Source organism: Brugia malayi (assembly GCF_000002995.4).
Source record: "Brugia malayi strain FR3 genome assembly, contig: Bm_v4_ChrX_scaffold_001, whole genome shotgun sequence".
Classification (NCBI taxonomy): Eukaryota; Metazoa; Nematoda; class Chromadorea; order Rhabditida; family Onchocercidae; genus Brugia; species Brugia malayi.
In genome coordinates, this window is record NW_025062479.1 from 12140730 (window position 1) to 12157938 (window position 17209).

General features: G+C 32.6%; 3 protein-coding genes across 4 annotated transcripts; 1 reads left to right on the forward strand and 2 right to left on the reverse strand.

The window, feature by feature from the left end:
- Positions 1–138: 138 nt before the first annotated feature.
- Positions 139–4121, reverse strand: Bm6060 (Uncharacterized protein; the record flags this gene model as incomplete). Of its 2 annotated transcripts, none has more annotated exons than XM_001897635.2 (11): positions 139–208; positions 490–612; positions 752–910; positions 1166–1368; positions 1449–1615; positions 1824–1983; positions 2237–2343; positions 2502–2663; positions 3074–3218; positions 3416–3580; positions 4011–4121. In XM_001897635.2, the coding sequence occupies 11 exons, from the start codon at positions 4119–4121 to the stop codon at positions 139–141; spliced, it is 1572 nt and encodes a 523-aa protein (XP_001897670.1). The 2 variants fall into 2 exon arrangements, with proteins under 2 accessions (XP_001897670.1, XP_042930503.1); XM_043074569.1 differs by having other exon boundaries at positions 3995–4018.
- A 3759-nt stretch (positions 4122–7880) lies between these two features.
- On the reverse strand, positions 7881–9761 carry Bm183 (Uncharacterized protein; the record flags this gene model as incomplete). The annotated part of the gene is made up of 3 exons (XM_001897634.2): positions 7881–7919; positions 8325–8471; positions 9705–9761. The coding sequence occupies 3 exons, from the start codon at positions 9759–9761 to the stop codon at positions 7881–7883; spliced, it is 243 nt and encodes an 80-aa protein (XP_001897669.2).
- Positions 9762–13901: 4140 nt separating this feature from the next.
- On the forward strand, positions 13902–16765 carry Bm3939 (Uncharacterized protein; the record flags this gene model as incomplete). The annotated part of the gene is made up of 8 exons (XM_043074570.1): positions 13902–14166; positions 14298–14548; positions 14639–14791; positions 14913–15052; positions 15495–15667; positions 15863–16039; positions 16226–16348; positions 16734–16765. 8 exons carry the CDS (start codon positions 13902–13904, stop codon positions 16763–16765), a joined length of 1314 nt encoding a protein of 437 aa, XP_042930504.1.
- Positions 16766–17209: the final 444 nt, after the last annotated feature.

Genomic DNA, 17209 nt, shown 5'->3' on the forward strand with positions numbered 1-17209 from the left:
GATTGCGTGATAATTAATCTATTGATTTAGAGGAAAATCATTCAATCTCTTAAAAGATACTATACTAGTGTGCTTATCTGAATTATATAGGTGATTCTTATCAGAATCATGAGTGGCATAAGTATTCTTCATTCCCAGTCAGTTGAATAGTAATTGATTGTAATATTTTGAACAATGCATTAGTCCTGTACGGCACATTTCGAGCGTCCTGTAAATTATCGACATGAAGATTAGTTTGCATTTTTTTCTAGTGCACTATTTCATTAATGGTGATAATCTTGTCAGAATCGTGAACAATGCATATCATGACTTACAGATTCCAATAGAGCGTTATATGTTTCTCACTAACCAATTTTAGTTAAAGTGGTAATTTGCGCTGAAATGAGATAGTAGTTTTTGATGATGTTCGTTTCTTTGGATGATAACTGTACTCTTAGGATTTCTGTTGATTTACCTTGTAGCCACTAATACTACAAATCGATTATTCACCTGACGACGCATAGCCGGTCAGCTCTTTCAAAATTAGAGCGTACTAATTCGTAATATTGACCATCAGATAATACTACCGAACGCAATTTCAGGCACTTCAATCGAAGAGTATCGATGAATTTGCTGAAGCAGAATAATAGTACATCTTGTCCTCTCTGAGATAGAAATTAAAATGCTTCATTGTATATTCATATTCAGAAATTCAATTCTGTGAATGAACTAAGATATAGAAGTACTAAATAATGTAGATTAATTGTCTTACCTCGATTTGTCACTGAATCTTAGAGTTCCATCATCCCAGCGAATTTCAAGACGACATAACTTTGGACAATTCTGCGCGATACTATCGATAAATTGATCAATATGAATTTTTGCAAGTACTTTTGAGCAACAGTCTTCCGCCGTTCCCATGACAAGTACTCTGCAAAATTTTTCGATGTATTTGAATTTCAAAACACATTAAAAATCCCAGTGAAAAATATTTCTATTCTGAGAATTCCGAAAGGCATATTCGTTTTTTAGGGAAGGATAAATGTACAAAAACTGGTAGCATAAGATTTCATAATTTATGAGTTTCAGTAAGATTGGCTTCTCAGTGCAGTCTAAATGAACCTGTAATAAAAAAGCGAGTAACAAATTAGCACAGGTGATCACAGCTGAACTAAAAAGAACTTACTTAATATTTTTAAGCTTTGGTATCATATTTGTCCAGAAATACTCCAGTAATTTATGATGTCCCCCCAAGTTTAAGCCCAGCAATTGGTTTCCCATCCTGGATATGAGGTCAGTTAATGACGCTTCATTCAGTGAATCACAGGTGTCTAAGTTAAGATACTGCAGGTTTACAATGGAATCTGAAGCCAGCCAGGCTTCTAGGACCTGAAAATTAGCTAATAAATGTTTCGAAGATGTGTGATCCTGATATGGTCTACTCTGTGTTTGTTACTTTATAATCTCACCTGGTCATTCATGTTTTCCAGCCAAGATGCATCAAGCCAAATGAGATGTTTTAGTCGAGTTAAAATGCTAATTAATGCGTCGGGTGATAGTTCAGTAGCACAGATATTTAACTCTTCGATGTGTGTTTTTTCCCACTCGATAGATTTTATGATTTCATTGTCAAGTGCTGAAGTTCACTTTATTTAGTGAATTGCGTACATAGTAGTTGTGTAGGAATATGTTCATATAGTACTAAAAAAAGAATATTCTATTAGAAGAATTAAGGTGAAGCAGTAGAACGGTAAATTAAGATATATTTCTGGAAGCTTCTCACATTAATTAGCTAAAGTGGTTGGAACCAACAAAACAGGTACAATCACTTTTGAAAAACACACATGCGTGAGCGAGAAGAAGGCTCCTAAGCTTTTTGCAGCGTTGCAGCACAAGTCGAAGACATGATCCGGTAACTTTTGTGCAATAATTAATACAGAGGCATTCTAGATGGGCGCAATTGGATGATATCGACTCAACATGCTCGTCTGTTATAAAAGGTACCTAAAGTTTCCATTCACTTTGTATAAAATGCCTGAATGACGGCACAAAAAGCGAAACTTAAAGAATGAAAGCTTGAACCTCACAAATGCTAAAGAGAATTGAAATTTCGTTTAAATAAAATTCTTCGTGTCATCATCATTTACTTAACAGTTGTGGAAATATCTAAGGATTAAAGAAATAATATTGTTACAATACAAAGGATTAAATTTCTCAAAATTAGCAATGCAAAATATAAACATATGAATAAACTAACGCCCCAGAAGTTAACAACACGAAGATTTGGTATGTACTGTTTTAGTTTATGTACGTTCACTGTTTCATAAACTTCTTCTTCTTCGTCTTCTATCTTTTCATATGTTCCTGTAAATGTTATCGAAATCATGAACTGACGAAGAAGGATTTAGATATGAAAATTTGCTAAAATCATCGCTTTGTATTCTGGATCTAATCTTGTCTAAAGTTTTTTCAGTTCAATGGATGATCTGTGATGTTGTTGTTAAATGAGGTATACTAATTACCAATAATCTGAAGCACTTCCATCGAAGAAATGAATGTGTAAACTTTCCTCAAAAATCCTTCCAGGAAAATATTCCCACTCAAACATATTGTTAGTGAACGTAATCTGCTCGGAAAACTTTGCAAATCTGAGAAATCGTGTAGTTGCATCGCTGTTGAGAAATCTGGCAAATAAGTAAAGTTAATAAACAATGGATGAAACCGACATAATAAGAGCAATACTTGTGAATTTGATCTCGAACAGATATACTGATAACTTTCAAACAAATAGTTAAATGGTGCCCAGTTGTAATGGGTCACTTGCCTTAGAAATTTTAAGCAAGACCGCAGCTTTGTACCACATGCCACCAAATCATCAAATGATTCCAACCATCTATTTTATTAATTAGTAGATCACATAAGGCATTAGTAGACAGCAACTTTTTTTTTTTTGCCATTAAAAAGTTTTGTATTAAATGATCAGATAGATTTTGCAAATTTACTCGACAATAACTGCATTTTACTAGACTTTCAGAAGTTTTTAGAACTTGAAAAGATTAGATACTAAATCATAAACGGTCAGAAGAGGTCTTACCTAATGTCATAGACCAAAGTTGAGGACACCGAGCAGCTAATTCATGAAGCACGTTAGGTGTTATCAAATCAGTTGCTAGCTCAATCACTCGTAACTCTGTAAAACGTGATCCAATCAAGTGCAGCAAATATTCTTGATTGGTTACCTAAAAAAATGTCCTCAAAAAACTTTATATCATATTTCATGCTTTGTTATCATCACACGATTGAATTTTCAGTTTTTGTGTGGTAAACAGGCATAACTAAGCAAGCTAAGTGAACAAATCAGCAGAAAAAAATCGGAAAAAAGAACTTTAAATTAAAATAGTTTGACTATGAAACCCTTAGAACATAAGGCGCTAACTTGTAAACCACCGTATGATGGGCGAAAAGAGATAAGGTGCCACAGCGATGGACTCTGAGCAATTTCCTTCCAGCGCCTACAAACTTGTCCAACAATGAGCACTTGATAAGGTGAAAGATATGAAAATATCGCTTGGAGCATTTTGTCCGGTAATTTTTCGACTGTCTGCAAAAGATCCAGAGAAGACAATTGAAACGAAAAAAAATCGAATTTCATTTTTTATTTAAAAATTCAAATGTCATGACGTTTACAAATAAAAAATTAATACTATGCATTGCAGTCAGCGAAATCTATCACTGTCTGATTAATTTCTATAATGTGTTCTTCTTCATTTTAATGCTTTGCACAACAGCTAAGAACTTGACAAGCTCTCTTTGCCCTCTGTACATCCATCAGAATAACTTCTGAATGCTGCTAAAAAGGCAAAATAGCTGATGGGATGCGAAAGATTCCAGTGAGTTTTACACAACAATAATAATGATGATGTTAATTGTGTCAATACATTTTAATTTTTCTCATGAATTGTTGATGCATGAAATTTCAATTAAAAAAAAAATTGAACATTGATAAATATGATACCACAGTAATGACTAACAACGACATTGCCTAATGAAACTGTCGACAGTTCGTCTTCCTCCATTTTTTTGGTGAAGCTATCAATTTGATGCTTTGTTAAGCGACGGGTCATATCGTAGAGGGCTGCCATTTTTCACTACGATTTTAGTAGTACCATAAAATCACTCACTTCATTTAATCAACTGAGAACAAGTTTGAGTGACACGTTTTTTTATACAAAGATGGATCATGGCGTTAGCTAGAATGATGGCGTTGTAGACTAATGATAAGAGCACTCAGTGAATTCATGCCACATTTACTTATGTACTTGTTCATCAAATGTTCTGCTATAAAAAAAATGAAAAAAAAAAGCAGAATGAAGTAAAGAGTTGAACTAGGACAGACATGCAAATATCCGGTACATGAAAATCATTCACAAGAAATCATTCATGGTAGGTTGGCTTGCGCCAACTGCGCTTACTAAACTATTTTTCCAGCCTTTATTCTAACACAAGGGAATTTATTAGTCTCGTAAAAAAGTTCATTTTAGTTCCATTAAAAATGTTCATGATAAGTAAGAAAATAATTGATTTACTATCCAATAAAAATGTTCATAATAAGTAAAAATAATTGATTAAGAGGAAAATAACAAGAGATGAATATGAATTAAGATACAAAATCTGTAAAGGAAAGAATAATGTTTAATAATTATACATTGAATGGATTTATGTAAAATGAAGATGGTTCCATTAATTAATTAATTAATTACAGAGAAGACTGAAAGAAGTTTCAAAAGAAATTTATGATAGAAAGTGTTGGCTGTACACCAAATATTCTAATATTGTGATTAAACGATTTAAGTGAGTTTCTAAAGACTGATTTTAAAGTATAAAACAAAAAAAAAAAAAACTGAAAAGAGAAGATTCATTGCAGAATAAAATGGAGGTATAAATGTAATGGATAGATGCTGAATGCTAGATGGAGTAGTTGTGTGCAGTAGACACGCACTGATCATAGCACGCCTGCTAGCACGCGAGCAGCAAAATGAGTTGGAAAATACGAGGCAACTGCAGGTGGCAATTTAGCAACCATCTGTACTTCCTCATGTATTTCCTGATTGCAAAACAACTTTAAATTGCAAATTCTTCTATTCGTCTTCCTTCTTTTCCTACACTACTTCCTACATTAACATTTACACTGCTTATCTTCGGCGTAACATAGATCGAACGTTTAGCATTCACTGTGCATGAAGTACGAAGTACTCAAGTCCTATTGTTTGCAGATAATTTATTCATTATCAGCTGAACCCGACATTAAACGTCCGAGTCACATATATCTCGAATCAGTCGCTTCAACAGACTTCATTGCAAATATTTCATTCCAAAAACCTATCGAATTTCCTACTTAAAATATATTAACCAATAAATTGGTATACTGTCCATCAATTCTAACCGTAATTTTAAAATTTTCATTGAATTTTCCAATTTATTCTTTACTTCTATCAAAGAAAAATAAAGGGAAAACATGAATATTAATGAATTAAAGTTCATGATTAGAAAAAAGAAGATGCTCTTTTAGGAGGTTGCAAATTTTTGTTCGGATGGCAACTAAGATTCATAAATCTTCGTTTGAAAAACGAACAAAAGAAGAAATATTTGTTTGGGAATCTTAGTGACGACTAGTGAAAGTCATTAAAAAGATAAAACAAATATGAAGTCATCCACTGACTGATTTTTTTCAGTAGTTGCAAGAAAACAAGTTCCAGCATTTTTTATAAGTTCTTTCCTTGTTAGATGAGTCAAACGCTTTTTTTTTTTGAGTGAAAAGTTGCAAGTAGATTCTCTTTTGAACATGAGAATGTGATAAAGTGTCGGAGGTCAACGGTAAGTGTCAAAGAAAATTATCCACTGTTAGTCAACAAAGAATGTTCAGAAATGTTAAATAATCATATTTGTATGACACTGTCAGATAAGAAAGTGTAACATCGAAAAAAAAAGTGGTGAAATAAAGCTGAAATCAGAAACAGCTATAGAATCACACCCATTTATTTCTGTAGGTGAAAATTTAGAAGGCCGTGAGAATAGTAAGACAAAGGAAGTAATAGAGTGTCAATGCAAAAGCGTAGTGACGGTTGGAAATTAGCAAATCTTAGGTTCAATTAACAACAATAATCCATTTTACTTGGCGCATTTATGAATTACAAAGACTGAACGACTTGTTTTGGCTTCAACGTTGTGAAATACGAACTAGTTAAGCTTTATTTTGGTAAGCAAAATATTTACTAAAATGAGGGAAAAATCTTTTCTGCTTCATCTTTTATGTGACTGCATAGTAAACGATGCTTTGAAAGCGACATTGGATTATGGAAGAACTACAGTGAAAGTAATTTCAAACTCAAGTATTTTTGAAAATACTTGAGTTCAACTTTTGCTATCGGTTAGCTAGTTTATAGTGAAAGTCTTTTTATTTCTAAAAGTTTGCTTATAGTGATAAAGAATAACTTACTACTTCTGGAACTGCCATTACAGTAATATTAGGAAGCACATTTCGTCGATTCATTTCAGGTGAACAAGTAGTTGAAATATTATTGCCTGGAAGCGGGAGATAAGATGGAGTGTAAAAATAAGTGCTGAATTTTTGGCGTAACAATAGTCATTCAGTTACTGAATCCAATTGAAGTTTTCTGATGCTAAATTCTGCAAATTGTAGGTGTAAGGAAGTGCCACGATACAGAGAATATATGTATATTTTTGGCTAGAAATGGAATAATATCAAAAAAACAGAAACTGGTGACATTCGGTGACCGACGATAATTGGCTGTGCAGCTGAAATAGTTCTTAACAAACAGTAAAAAGGTAATTGGAAATAAGAAAGAATACTGTTGACAGAAGGTAAACTTGATAAATATTAGGATCGATCTATGCTAATTGATATATATCATCATAAGAAGTAATATGAAGTAATACAAGAACAGTGACGTATTATGGATCCGAATATAAATGGTAGAGATATACAGAGATCAGTAATCCATAGTCTGGTATCAATGGTTGGCAAGCGAAGAGATGAGGTTTGAATTTGTTCGGAGTTTTTTCTCTTTTTTAATGCCGTTGCACCATCAACTGTGTAACACCATTCAGTAGTGGGTTTACATAGACTCACACACGCACAGATAGATCTTATTACTCGATGACAGTTTAAAATAAATTGAAAAATGAGAACGGCAATTTTTTTGGGAAAAGTTTAGCAGCAAGATTAAGTGGCTATGACCACTCATTCACAGCAATACATTTCACCACCAAATGATTCAATGATGATGAAAATTTACATTTCTTTGCTTAGAAATCTGCTCTGCATCTATGTGCATTGGAAGAAGTTCTAGGATATTTCAAATAAGGCGATTTTTGAATGCTATGATATGATTTAACCGTTTAACTTAATTATTGGTGTAAAATAATAATAATCTAAAAGTAAATTACTTTAAATGCCTGTGAGAAGAAGCATAGCTAACTCACACTCACAGATGTGAGAACTAAACAACGGCAAACTTGGCTTACTAATATAACAGTGAAATAGATAACAAGCAAATCATTTGACTTAGCCAGCAATCAGTTCTGTTTAATTTTATAGTTTATTTTGTAATAAAAAAAAGGCATTTAATACTTATCGATTTCAGATTAGTTGTTAATGCCTAAGCTAAGATAAAGATTATTGCTTGCTTGAGCATTAAATTTGCTAAAGAAAAATTCTCTTGAAATAATATATTGCATCCGCGATAAGTATATATAAGTAGAAATTTTCATCCATACTTTCCTTCTGTGAAATTTAATCTGTACGCTTCATTTCGATGTAAAAATAATTGCGACCAGAATCACAGAAGAATAGACGCTTCAAATTGATTGGAAAAACACTGCTATGGTCCACTAAAGCGGAATACTTGAATCATCGAAAGCTTAAATCAAGCAAAAAAAGTTGGACGAGAATGTTGTGACAACTCATGGTATTGCATAATTTCATCAGATGGTCAGTAATGAGTGACCAAGCAGTCTCGATGATAGAACTAATGTAATTGACTTTTATGTAAAATGAATTTGTCTTAACTGCTGTAAAATAATTATCCATATAACTTATGATGAACCGATAATTATACATCATTTAAAACTGTTGTCTTTTACATTTTGAATGTTTTGATATTAAATCGCTACTTATAACATTACAGAAATTTAATATTCAAATAAATTAACTTCTTATTAAATGCCTATTAGAACAGCAGGTGAAAAACTTCGAATGATTAGGATCATTTTCAATGAAGTTCCAAATTATGGGTTAAGACGACATCCACATCAAAAAAACTTACAAGTGTCCTCGCCATACTTAGCGCCCAATTAACTCGTCCAACTGCTCTCATTTTTGCATAAATTCGCTTCTTTTTCTTTTTCCAGCCTTCAGTGCCATGAAAATGACTTTCCTGCACTGCAAGTAATCCTTCATTTTTCTTCAGGTCCTGCAATTTGTTAGCATTCAAAGCAGAATTCGATCTGTTTTTACATTCATACATAATTCCTACTTTTTCTAATCCTTTTTATCTGCAAATCACATTATAAATTATTGGCACAAATATAATTCATTGTAAAATTACATCACGGAAGCGCTACATAATTAAATAAGACCGGAGACATACACAATTACGGAGAACTGTACAAAATTATGAAAACGTATCGTACTGACAAATTAATGCACAGTAGTTTAATTTCACGAAAATTTATAATGATTCCTAAAGTTGATATTAATTTCGGCTGCACTACTACAGATGATTCACTTGTTGCTGTCAAAAATGATTTAGGAAATAAAAAGAATGAATAATGGACAGAGATTGCAAATCAATATGAAAACTATCCAAAATGAAATTTAAAAGAATTGTATAAATATTTCGTATCTCCGTTTAATAGATAATATAAAATTAAATTTGTTATATACTTTATGTTTCAGTTTTCAAATTAGAAAATGAAGGAAAATAAGTAGCGAAGTTTTCTGGTGAATTGTAGTTAATTTTATTAGCTTGAAAAACTGTAACGCATTCATCCAAGTAACATTATAAATTATTGGCACAACTATAACTTCAGCATGTTTTTTGAACCATTAAGTTCTATAAGGTTTTAAAAACTTGAAAAATTTTCTCACTTACCTTTATGCCATTATCATTTCATTTAAAAGGGAGTGAAGTTAATGGTTGGAGAAATAACAGTGTAAATTTACTTCAAAATATTACAAAATATTTACAAAATATCAAATATTTACTTTTAAATTTGCGAATCCATACAAACGCACAACATAGAATTTAATGAATTTAGGAACACCCTTGCATTATGATATGCGACAAACTTTCACTGCTTACAAATTAATTTTATTTGATCTGAAGCAAGTAATAAACCGTGTCCGTGATTAGAGTGTATGATTCAGTTTGAACTGAATAATTGAACATTAAATTCGATAATGGCACCTAAGCTAATCATGCAACTCCATCAGCTATGCATGAATAAATTCAACATCTTAGAAATTGAAATAATCTAAATAAAAAGTTAAAAAGGTTTATGAAAACATTTCAACTGGATTTAACAAATGGATTACTTTTCTTTTTTTTTTTCTTTTTTGAATATATAAAAATGCAATATACTCTTTATGAAAATGATGCAAAAATTTTGGAATATTATTTGTCTAAAAATAAAAAAAGTTTCACCTGCCAGTCAGTCATGAGATTAGTTACTTCAAACACTGTCGTTTTAATTAATTTCATCTAACAGAAGCCATCTGAAGTGAATGGAAACCTTAACTTTTCATCGCACCAATGAATGTTTAACAGCTGAAAAAGCGAAAACGTAAACATCAAGGATCATCGACGTTTGTGCTTAAACATCACCAAATAGTAATATATATAATTTGCTAAGGTAACATATAATCACTTATTGGAAACTTTAGACATCATTTATTATCACATTTATTTGGTGCTCATCAATGAAAGGTAGCAAGCAGTTGGCTAAACATTGAAATGATAAAAACTCGCAGAGTGTAAGAAGCTTAAATTTGCATGTGACAAATGCAGACAAATGGAAAAATACTTAGACTCTGAAGGATTGTAATAATGCAAAATATCTTGAATAACTCAAACGGATCAAGCAATTTGTGAGAAAAAAAAAATTAAAGTTAAGGAATGTTCTGAATGAACAGAATAGGAGGTAATTTTTTTGACGCTTATTACCGTATATGTATGTAATTGCTGATGCTTTCTTGCTTGGCTTAAACAAGTAAACAAGTTTCCCGATATCCCCTTTACTCCAATGTATACTTTGAACTTGAATATCATCATTTAATAAATACCATTCTTCATTAAACGATATGATTTTAATAAATTTAGATTACACAATGATCGATGGTCCTCTAACAATTATGATAACAGTTTATGGGAGGAACTATATTGACTACCAATTTCTATTATTTTTATCGGCTTTATCAATGTTTGTCTTAGCAGCAAACCTTCTAACTATCACAGTAATAGTTCTCACTTGCACAATTACCAAATCTTTCTTATGAAATATCAGCCAGCAAAAATGCCAAAATGGGAAATAGTCTTTTTATATAAGACAAGAAACAATATATTTGGCACAATTGTACTTCATAATTAATTTGGATGTATGCCTTCATAACTTGTAATAAAAACTTATGTGCTAAAAGAAAGAGAAAAACTTTTTTAAAGGACACAAGTAGTTTTTGCTTTCAATTGGTATAGAAAAAAATTGAGGATTTAAGGAAATTTCACTGTTGTTTGAAATAAAGTGAGAAGTACCAAAAATGAGTAGTTCGTAGTGGCACAAAGCAACTGAAGCTCAAGTATTTCTCATTATTTTTGAAAGCAATTTTAATGCTAAAGTGCAGAAAACCGATCGTCATATGTTACCTTTCAATCTCTTCTGTTGATTCTGGATATTTTCAAATTCCTGCACTTTCATTTCTCAATTAATGCTCGAAAACCTTTCGAAAAAAATTTCCCGTCGTTTGAAATGCATTATACTTCAGCTTCCCTTAAAACACTGATTCATTTTGACTTCACTGTGCAACATATATATATATACATATAAGATCAAACGGAATATCCGTCAAAACTGACTTCAATAAATAATAGTTTTCCCAATTAAAATAATAAAAATCCAGGTATTCCAAGAAATTCAGATATTTCAAATTTAATCCGCGAAGTTCTCAAAATCCCGATTCTGATTCCTTTCAAAGAATCCTCTTTTATTTCTTCATCATAACATAGACATAATCCAACTGAAAAGTTGAAAGCGTGAAATTTTGAACTCATCTGTAAAACTTTGACCGAGTCTAAAAAACATTATTAAACGCTAAGCAGAATATTAAAAATCTAAGCATCACGTGCAGGTATAATTTAGTGACTGACATCAAACTCATCTCATGAATCCATGTAGAGCGTTTCTGATCGATAAAATATTAAAATTAATAATGGTCAATACCAACTTAACATTGTCGATTTTAATCTTTCTGACTATCGATTTTAATGCTTTATACTTAAAATATACTGACATTACCAATAGATTTTGTAGGAACAGCCGCTATTAAACGTTTATATTGTAGTAGCATAGCAGTATGCTCATTTTTCTCGGGATGAAAATATCTATTAAAACCACTTCAATCAATTCATTTCCTATCGTATGGTTAATATGAATTATTGCACCTCCATATACTTTGCTTCAAATGAATATTAAATTTTGATCTCTGCTTCACTTTCTAAGCTTAAAGTTAAATGGAACATTTTTTTCTTTCATTATAGCATTAGGAGTCTCGAAAAATAAATTATTAAAAATTGAAGAAAACAATTGTAACAGATAATTATTACTTAAAGAAGATTCAAAATCTTGCTAGCCAGAAAACTTGAACTTTTAAAAATCGTACTTAGCTTGGAATCGAGTAATGGAAATAGTCCTGAATTTCAATGCTTTTTACTTGAAATTCAAACAGTTCTCAGCAGTCATTACTGCGCTTTTTCTATACGCAAAACAAAGAACCAAATATTTAAATATAACTTATCTCTTCCCGGATATTCTTTATCTGACTATACAAATTCTACAGATGGATTACAAGACATACAATTCTTCCTAGTCGTTTCTTCCACTTCTTTTTTTCGTATTCTTCCTATAATAATTTGTTTTAATTCAGGAACTTCATAACAATAGCAAGAAGTTTGAAGGAAACTTCCAGAAATTTCTTAAACAATGGTCAGATACTGTAGCAATTATTGAAACAATTACTGCAACAAATTCTGTGGTTTGATATAATCTGATATTCAAATATTGCTTTAAAAATAATCCATATTTTTTCTTGCATCCTAAGGTATCAATCGTCCTTGAACAAATCTCTATCGAAATGAAGATTTCTCGTGGAATTTTAATAAGTGTTTTTTTATGAAGTGAAATCCAATCAAAAGAAAATAATCTTAATGTGAAACCTGCAGGTTAACAGCAAATATTTCTTTGTAGCTGTTCAAATAACATAGAAATACTAGATTTTTTTTTTTTGGCTGTATAAAAATTTTTCGATTTGTTCATTTTCAAACTTTCTGAAAGGAAATCATCAAGTATTGCAGCTGTGAAGTACAATTGTCGTCAGGCCTGTTCGGATGCAAATCACTTTTTCCGATTGGTAAATATTCACTTAAAGGGATAATTGAACATTTCTACTACAAATAAGTGCGAGAAGATTGTCGTGAAAATCAGATTTCCTTCAGTTATAAAAAAAAAAAAAAAATCATTGGGAGGAAATGTTGTACGGATACATGGAACAGATAAGATGTGCAAAAGAGACAAGAAGGATGCGGACGGAGATGCATTTTGTTGAATATTTGTGACTGCTGCAAAATGGATTAAGAACGGGTCGACGAGTATTGGTGGAATAACGTTATTTCTTGAAAATGGGATCAAAATGATACGGCCAAACGTCATTGTGATCGCCTTTTCACTTGTATGGAAGTCTGTAACTACTACTATTATGCTGCTGCTGATGATGATGATGATTGATGATGATTGATAATGATGCTGACGACGATGATGTGATGATGGTGACAGTGATGATGCTGGTGCTATCAGCGACCAGGGTGACAGTTGCGATGGTGATGATGAGATGCAATCGCCCTCTCTCCACGACAATGTTCCCTCGCGGGGCTGATCGCTGCTATCCGATCCATCCCATTCTGCTGCAATAACAGACGAATCTCTTTTTAACGCTGATATTTGTCGTTATCCTTCCAATTTCCTTAATTTTTATGCTAATATTTTTGTTTGCTGTTCTCTGGTATAAATTTCAAGCATTCTTCATTACATTTTATATGAATGAAGCAGATTTGCCAGTCAAACCATTACTGCCAGTTGTTTTCATATGTACCAACTCTATCACAGCGATATGGTCAATTCCTTGTTGATCCATTGCCCTGCTTTCTCCTTTTTTGTGATCGCTGACGTACCATGCTGTAGCGTTTGTCATCACTTAAAATTTAGCCTCCTGACAATGTGTGATCGATGGTGAACAAAATGATTTGGGTTATAGTGAGCAAAAAAGGTTCTACGTGAACTAATAGCGCTTTCTAGGATGTCGAAGGACGATTCAAAACAACTTTGCTACCAGAGAAGAGTACCTAATAAAAGGACGAAAGCGAGGTAGCAAAGTGGTAGTAGCAAGTAGTTATGCCCCATTCTTCAAAAAATATTGGTGATACTTTGAAGATACTGATATTCGCAGTGCTTCATTTTGTCGTCTGGAAAATTTGTAAACAAGAATTGATATTGTTAACTTCCGGTAAATCGATGATTTGTTTTCACTATTTACAGACATCAAATGTGTACCAGTACCCGGTGGCACAGTTGGATTTATGCAAAGCGACCACGGTAGAGGTGAACTAATGCTTGTGTGGAACAATCACCGCGTGATGGACAACTGGAAGTGTAGGGCAATCTCAGGTGTAATTTTACTTGCTCCTAAGGAAACGACCTTTTTGTCAATATTCTGTACCTCGGCGGCATTTCGTATTTGTTTCATCACGATGCTATTGTCCACTACTGTTCAAAGTGTGATGTTAATAACCGATCAACATCAGCAAGACGAGTGTACACAAACTGATCTCTCATCAGCATCAGGTTATTTAAAAATTCAATTTTTCAACATTAATGTTTGTGAATATCATCCTCAGTTGTCATTTGCGCTATCATATTTCAAATTCTAGTCGAATGAATTTCGGTTTAATCAATTGATGAGGTAAAGTTTTCAGAGAGCGAATTGTTAAGCTGTAAGCGACATTACCGCTCCTTATTGCAAAAGGTGAACGGTGAACTGGCACGAGTATCACGTCAAAAACGCTATTCTCCTGTATCAGCATCACTTCCCAATCGTGAATCGACATTTTTTTTGGATCGTCTCAAAGCGATACGTCTGGCACGTGAAGAAGAGCTAAACCGTACGCTTAGTGAAACTGATGATGAAGAAATTCTTCAGAAACGGCGTAGACCATTTGTTCCGAGAGTAATACTTTCTGGTATAAAAATTTTAATATTAAAAAAAGGTCAGAAATTTTTGATCATATAAAGCATTTTCAACTGTCCATCATTCAAGAGAAACAGTACAGCTGAGGAATGTCGTCAGTTATCGCAACAGGAATTGGTTAATGAACTGAAGCAGAAAGGAACATATAACCCTGATTTGATGGCGTGGGATGCATCTGGAATTATTCGTTTTTTAGATCGCTCTATTGGTGACCAGTATGAAGTAAGTATGTTAATCTGTGCAAAATCAGACAAGAAAGCAATTATCAAACTTTTGAAAAATTAAAGTGAGTCAGAAATCTTTTGAAATATTTTTTTTTGAAGTAAAAATTATAATGTTGTAGAGACAATCAAAAACTCGTCTAAGTGTCGAAGAAACAATGGAACGTAATGTGGAGGCGCTGGAACGGATATTGTCGGAATTAAATATTGAATGTGATGTACGTTCGCCTTCGGTCATTTCGCGGCTGCAAAATCTGACATCGTGAGAGTTCGCAACATATCTCACACTTCCACTACCATCGCCACTTTTTTATTATTTCCAACACCAAACACGTTTTTTAAAAGTTTCCTGTAAATGAATGTCGTGTCTTCTATTTAATGGAACATTTGCTAGCAGTAATAGCATCTCTGCCACATCAGTAACAAGAAAAATCAATCGAATTAGCAACGTGCAAGCCGAGTTTAAATTGAAATATATTATCACAAATAAATCGTAATATGAAATTCTTTTACTCTCGAATAAAAAAGTTAAATAATAGGACAATAGATTTTGCAAATTATATTGAAATAAAAATGGCTATGCCTATGGCAGTCTAAATTTGTTCGCTTTCGCAAAAAATGAGACTCTAGAATACTGCTGGGATAGGCTGTTTTTTTCTGCTCTTCCACACATAATGTGTTTGGTTTTGGAAAAATTTATGTAGGACAGAAAGTAGACGAACGGTCATTTCGCCATCTATACGTATGATGGATTCCGAACTAGAGCGGAACAAACGTGGAGCTGCTGAGAGTGTCATCGATTCTTTGATAGCATCTGGAGTCGTTGATGCTCATACCAGAGGAGATCTAATAATGCGCAAACGCCAGAAACTTATTGGTTATTTTTCGTCGGTTTGCTTTTTTAAAACAAAGAATTCGAAACGTATCACTTCAGTACAGGATTGAAAAAATTCCTTCTAAGTTTTTAATAAGTTTACGCAATTTCAACAAATTAGCTTTACTAAAATCTTAGATTATTTTAAGAATCTAAGTATGGTCCTCAAGCTCTACTTTTTTTTCTTTTTGATTTTAGGAGATGTTCATGTAATACCATTTGGATGTGATAAGCGAGGTGGTGAGGAAGATGGTTATCTAAGGTTGTGTGGTGCTTGCCAAGCGATACGTCGACTACCGGATACATTTTTTCCACCATTTATCAATGAAGTGATGTGTGATGACGACAAAGCTTGTCTTTATTTTTATGATTTCCGTGCGTTTGTGTTCATTTTCACTTCATCTAAACAGCTGCATGTTTTTTTATTTTTACGCAACTACGTAGACATGATATCATCGACTTATTATTTTTCTGAAATCCAGAACCATTTGTATTGTCTTCTCTTTTTTCATATTGATTATCGAACTGATTTTGCTAGTTTAAAATAAAACGGTATTTCAGCTCATGGGAAATGCACGCAGAAGCATATGAATTTCGTTGTATTGAAGAATGTCGGCACAGACGATTGTCAAATATGGCAAAAATTCAATCTTAATGTACGAGTGTCCTGCGAATGTTTTGTTGGTTTGTTATTTTGTGATATATTTGCGAAGCTGATGTAAATTTAGTTATTTTATGTAAATTGAAATAATTGCCATTCATTGAATAATTGTTCAAGAAGAGAGAGCGAAGTAGGGGGGATGAATCAGAACTAATATTAACTCATTTTCGAATAGGAAGTGAATTGTTTGATATGATCGTAAACAGTACATTATTTAAAGGAGTTATTGTGAAAATTATTAACCGTTATCGATTACTATTTAAGACATTAGAAATGTGTTTAGCGTTTTTGCCTATGTTTCTGCTATGTAACATTTATGAGTTGAAGCACCCTTTTTTCATCTCGCTTAGCAATTCTTGCAAAATATCATTGTTATGGTGGAACTCATCGTAAAACCGATATTTTCAGATGAGATGTCATTCTTTGCAAAGTACGTTTGAGGATTGGACCAACGAAGGCATTAGTCTGAAGTGGATGTGAAGCGGTTATTAAAGGCTAACTTGAAATTTTCAATCAGTTTTGTTGTCCAATGCAATACAAATACACTGCCCATTGTCTTCATGCCATAATTTGTATAGAATTTGTACATAACGTCTGCATTTTGTTTTTTTTTTTCTTTTTTATTCTTCTGAACTTATCTCTTTCTATGCAAATTGAATGATATCTTTTAGTAATGAACAACTTGTGATGTTTCAAAATCTGGCCAGCCATTCACTCGCTTAGTATCCAGTTAATATTTAAGTAAGCCATTTTATAAAATTGCTAAAATCATGGATCATGTAATGCATAAGTTTAGAATCTTATAAGTTCACTGCATTTCAATTCTGATTGGTAAAGAAGTTCTTACCATGGTTTTGTTTTTTTGTTTCGTATTGTCAACCGCA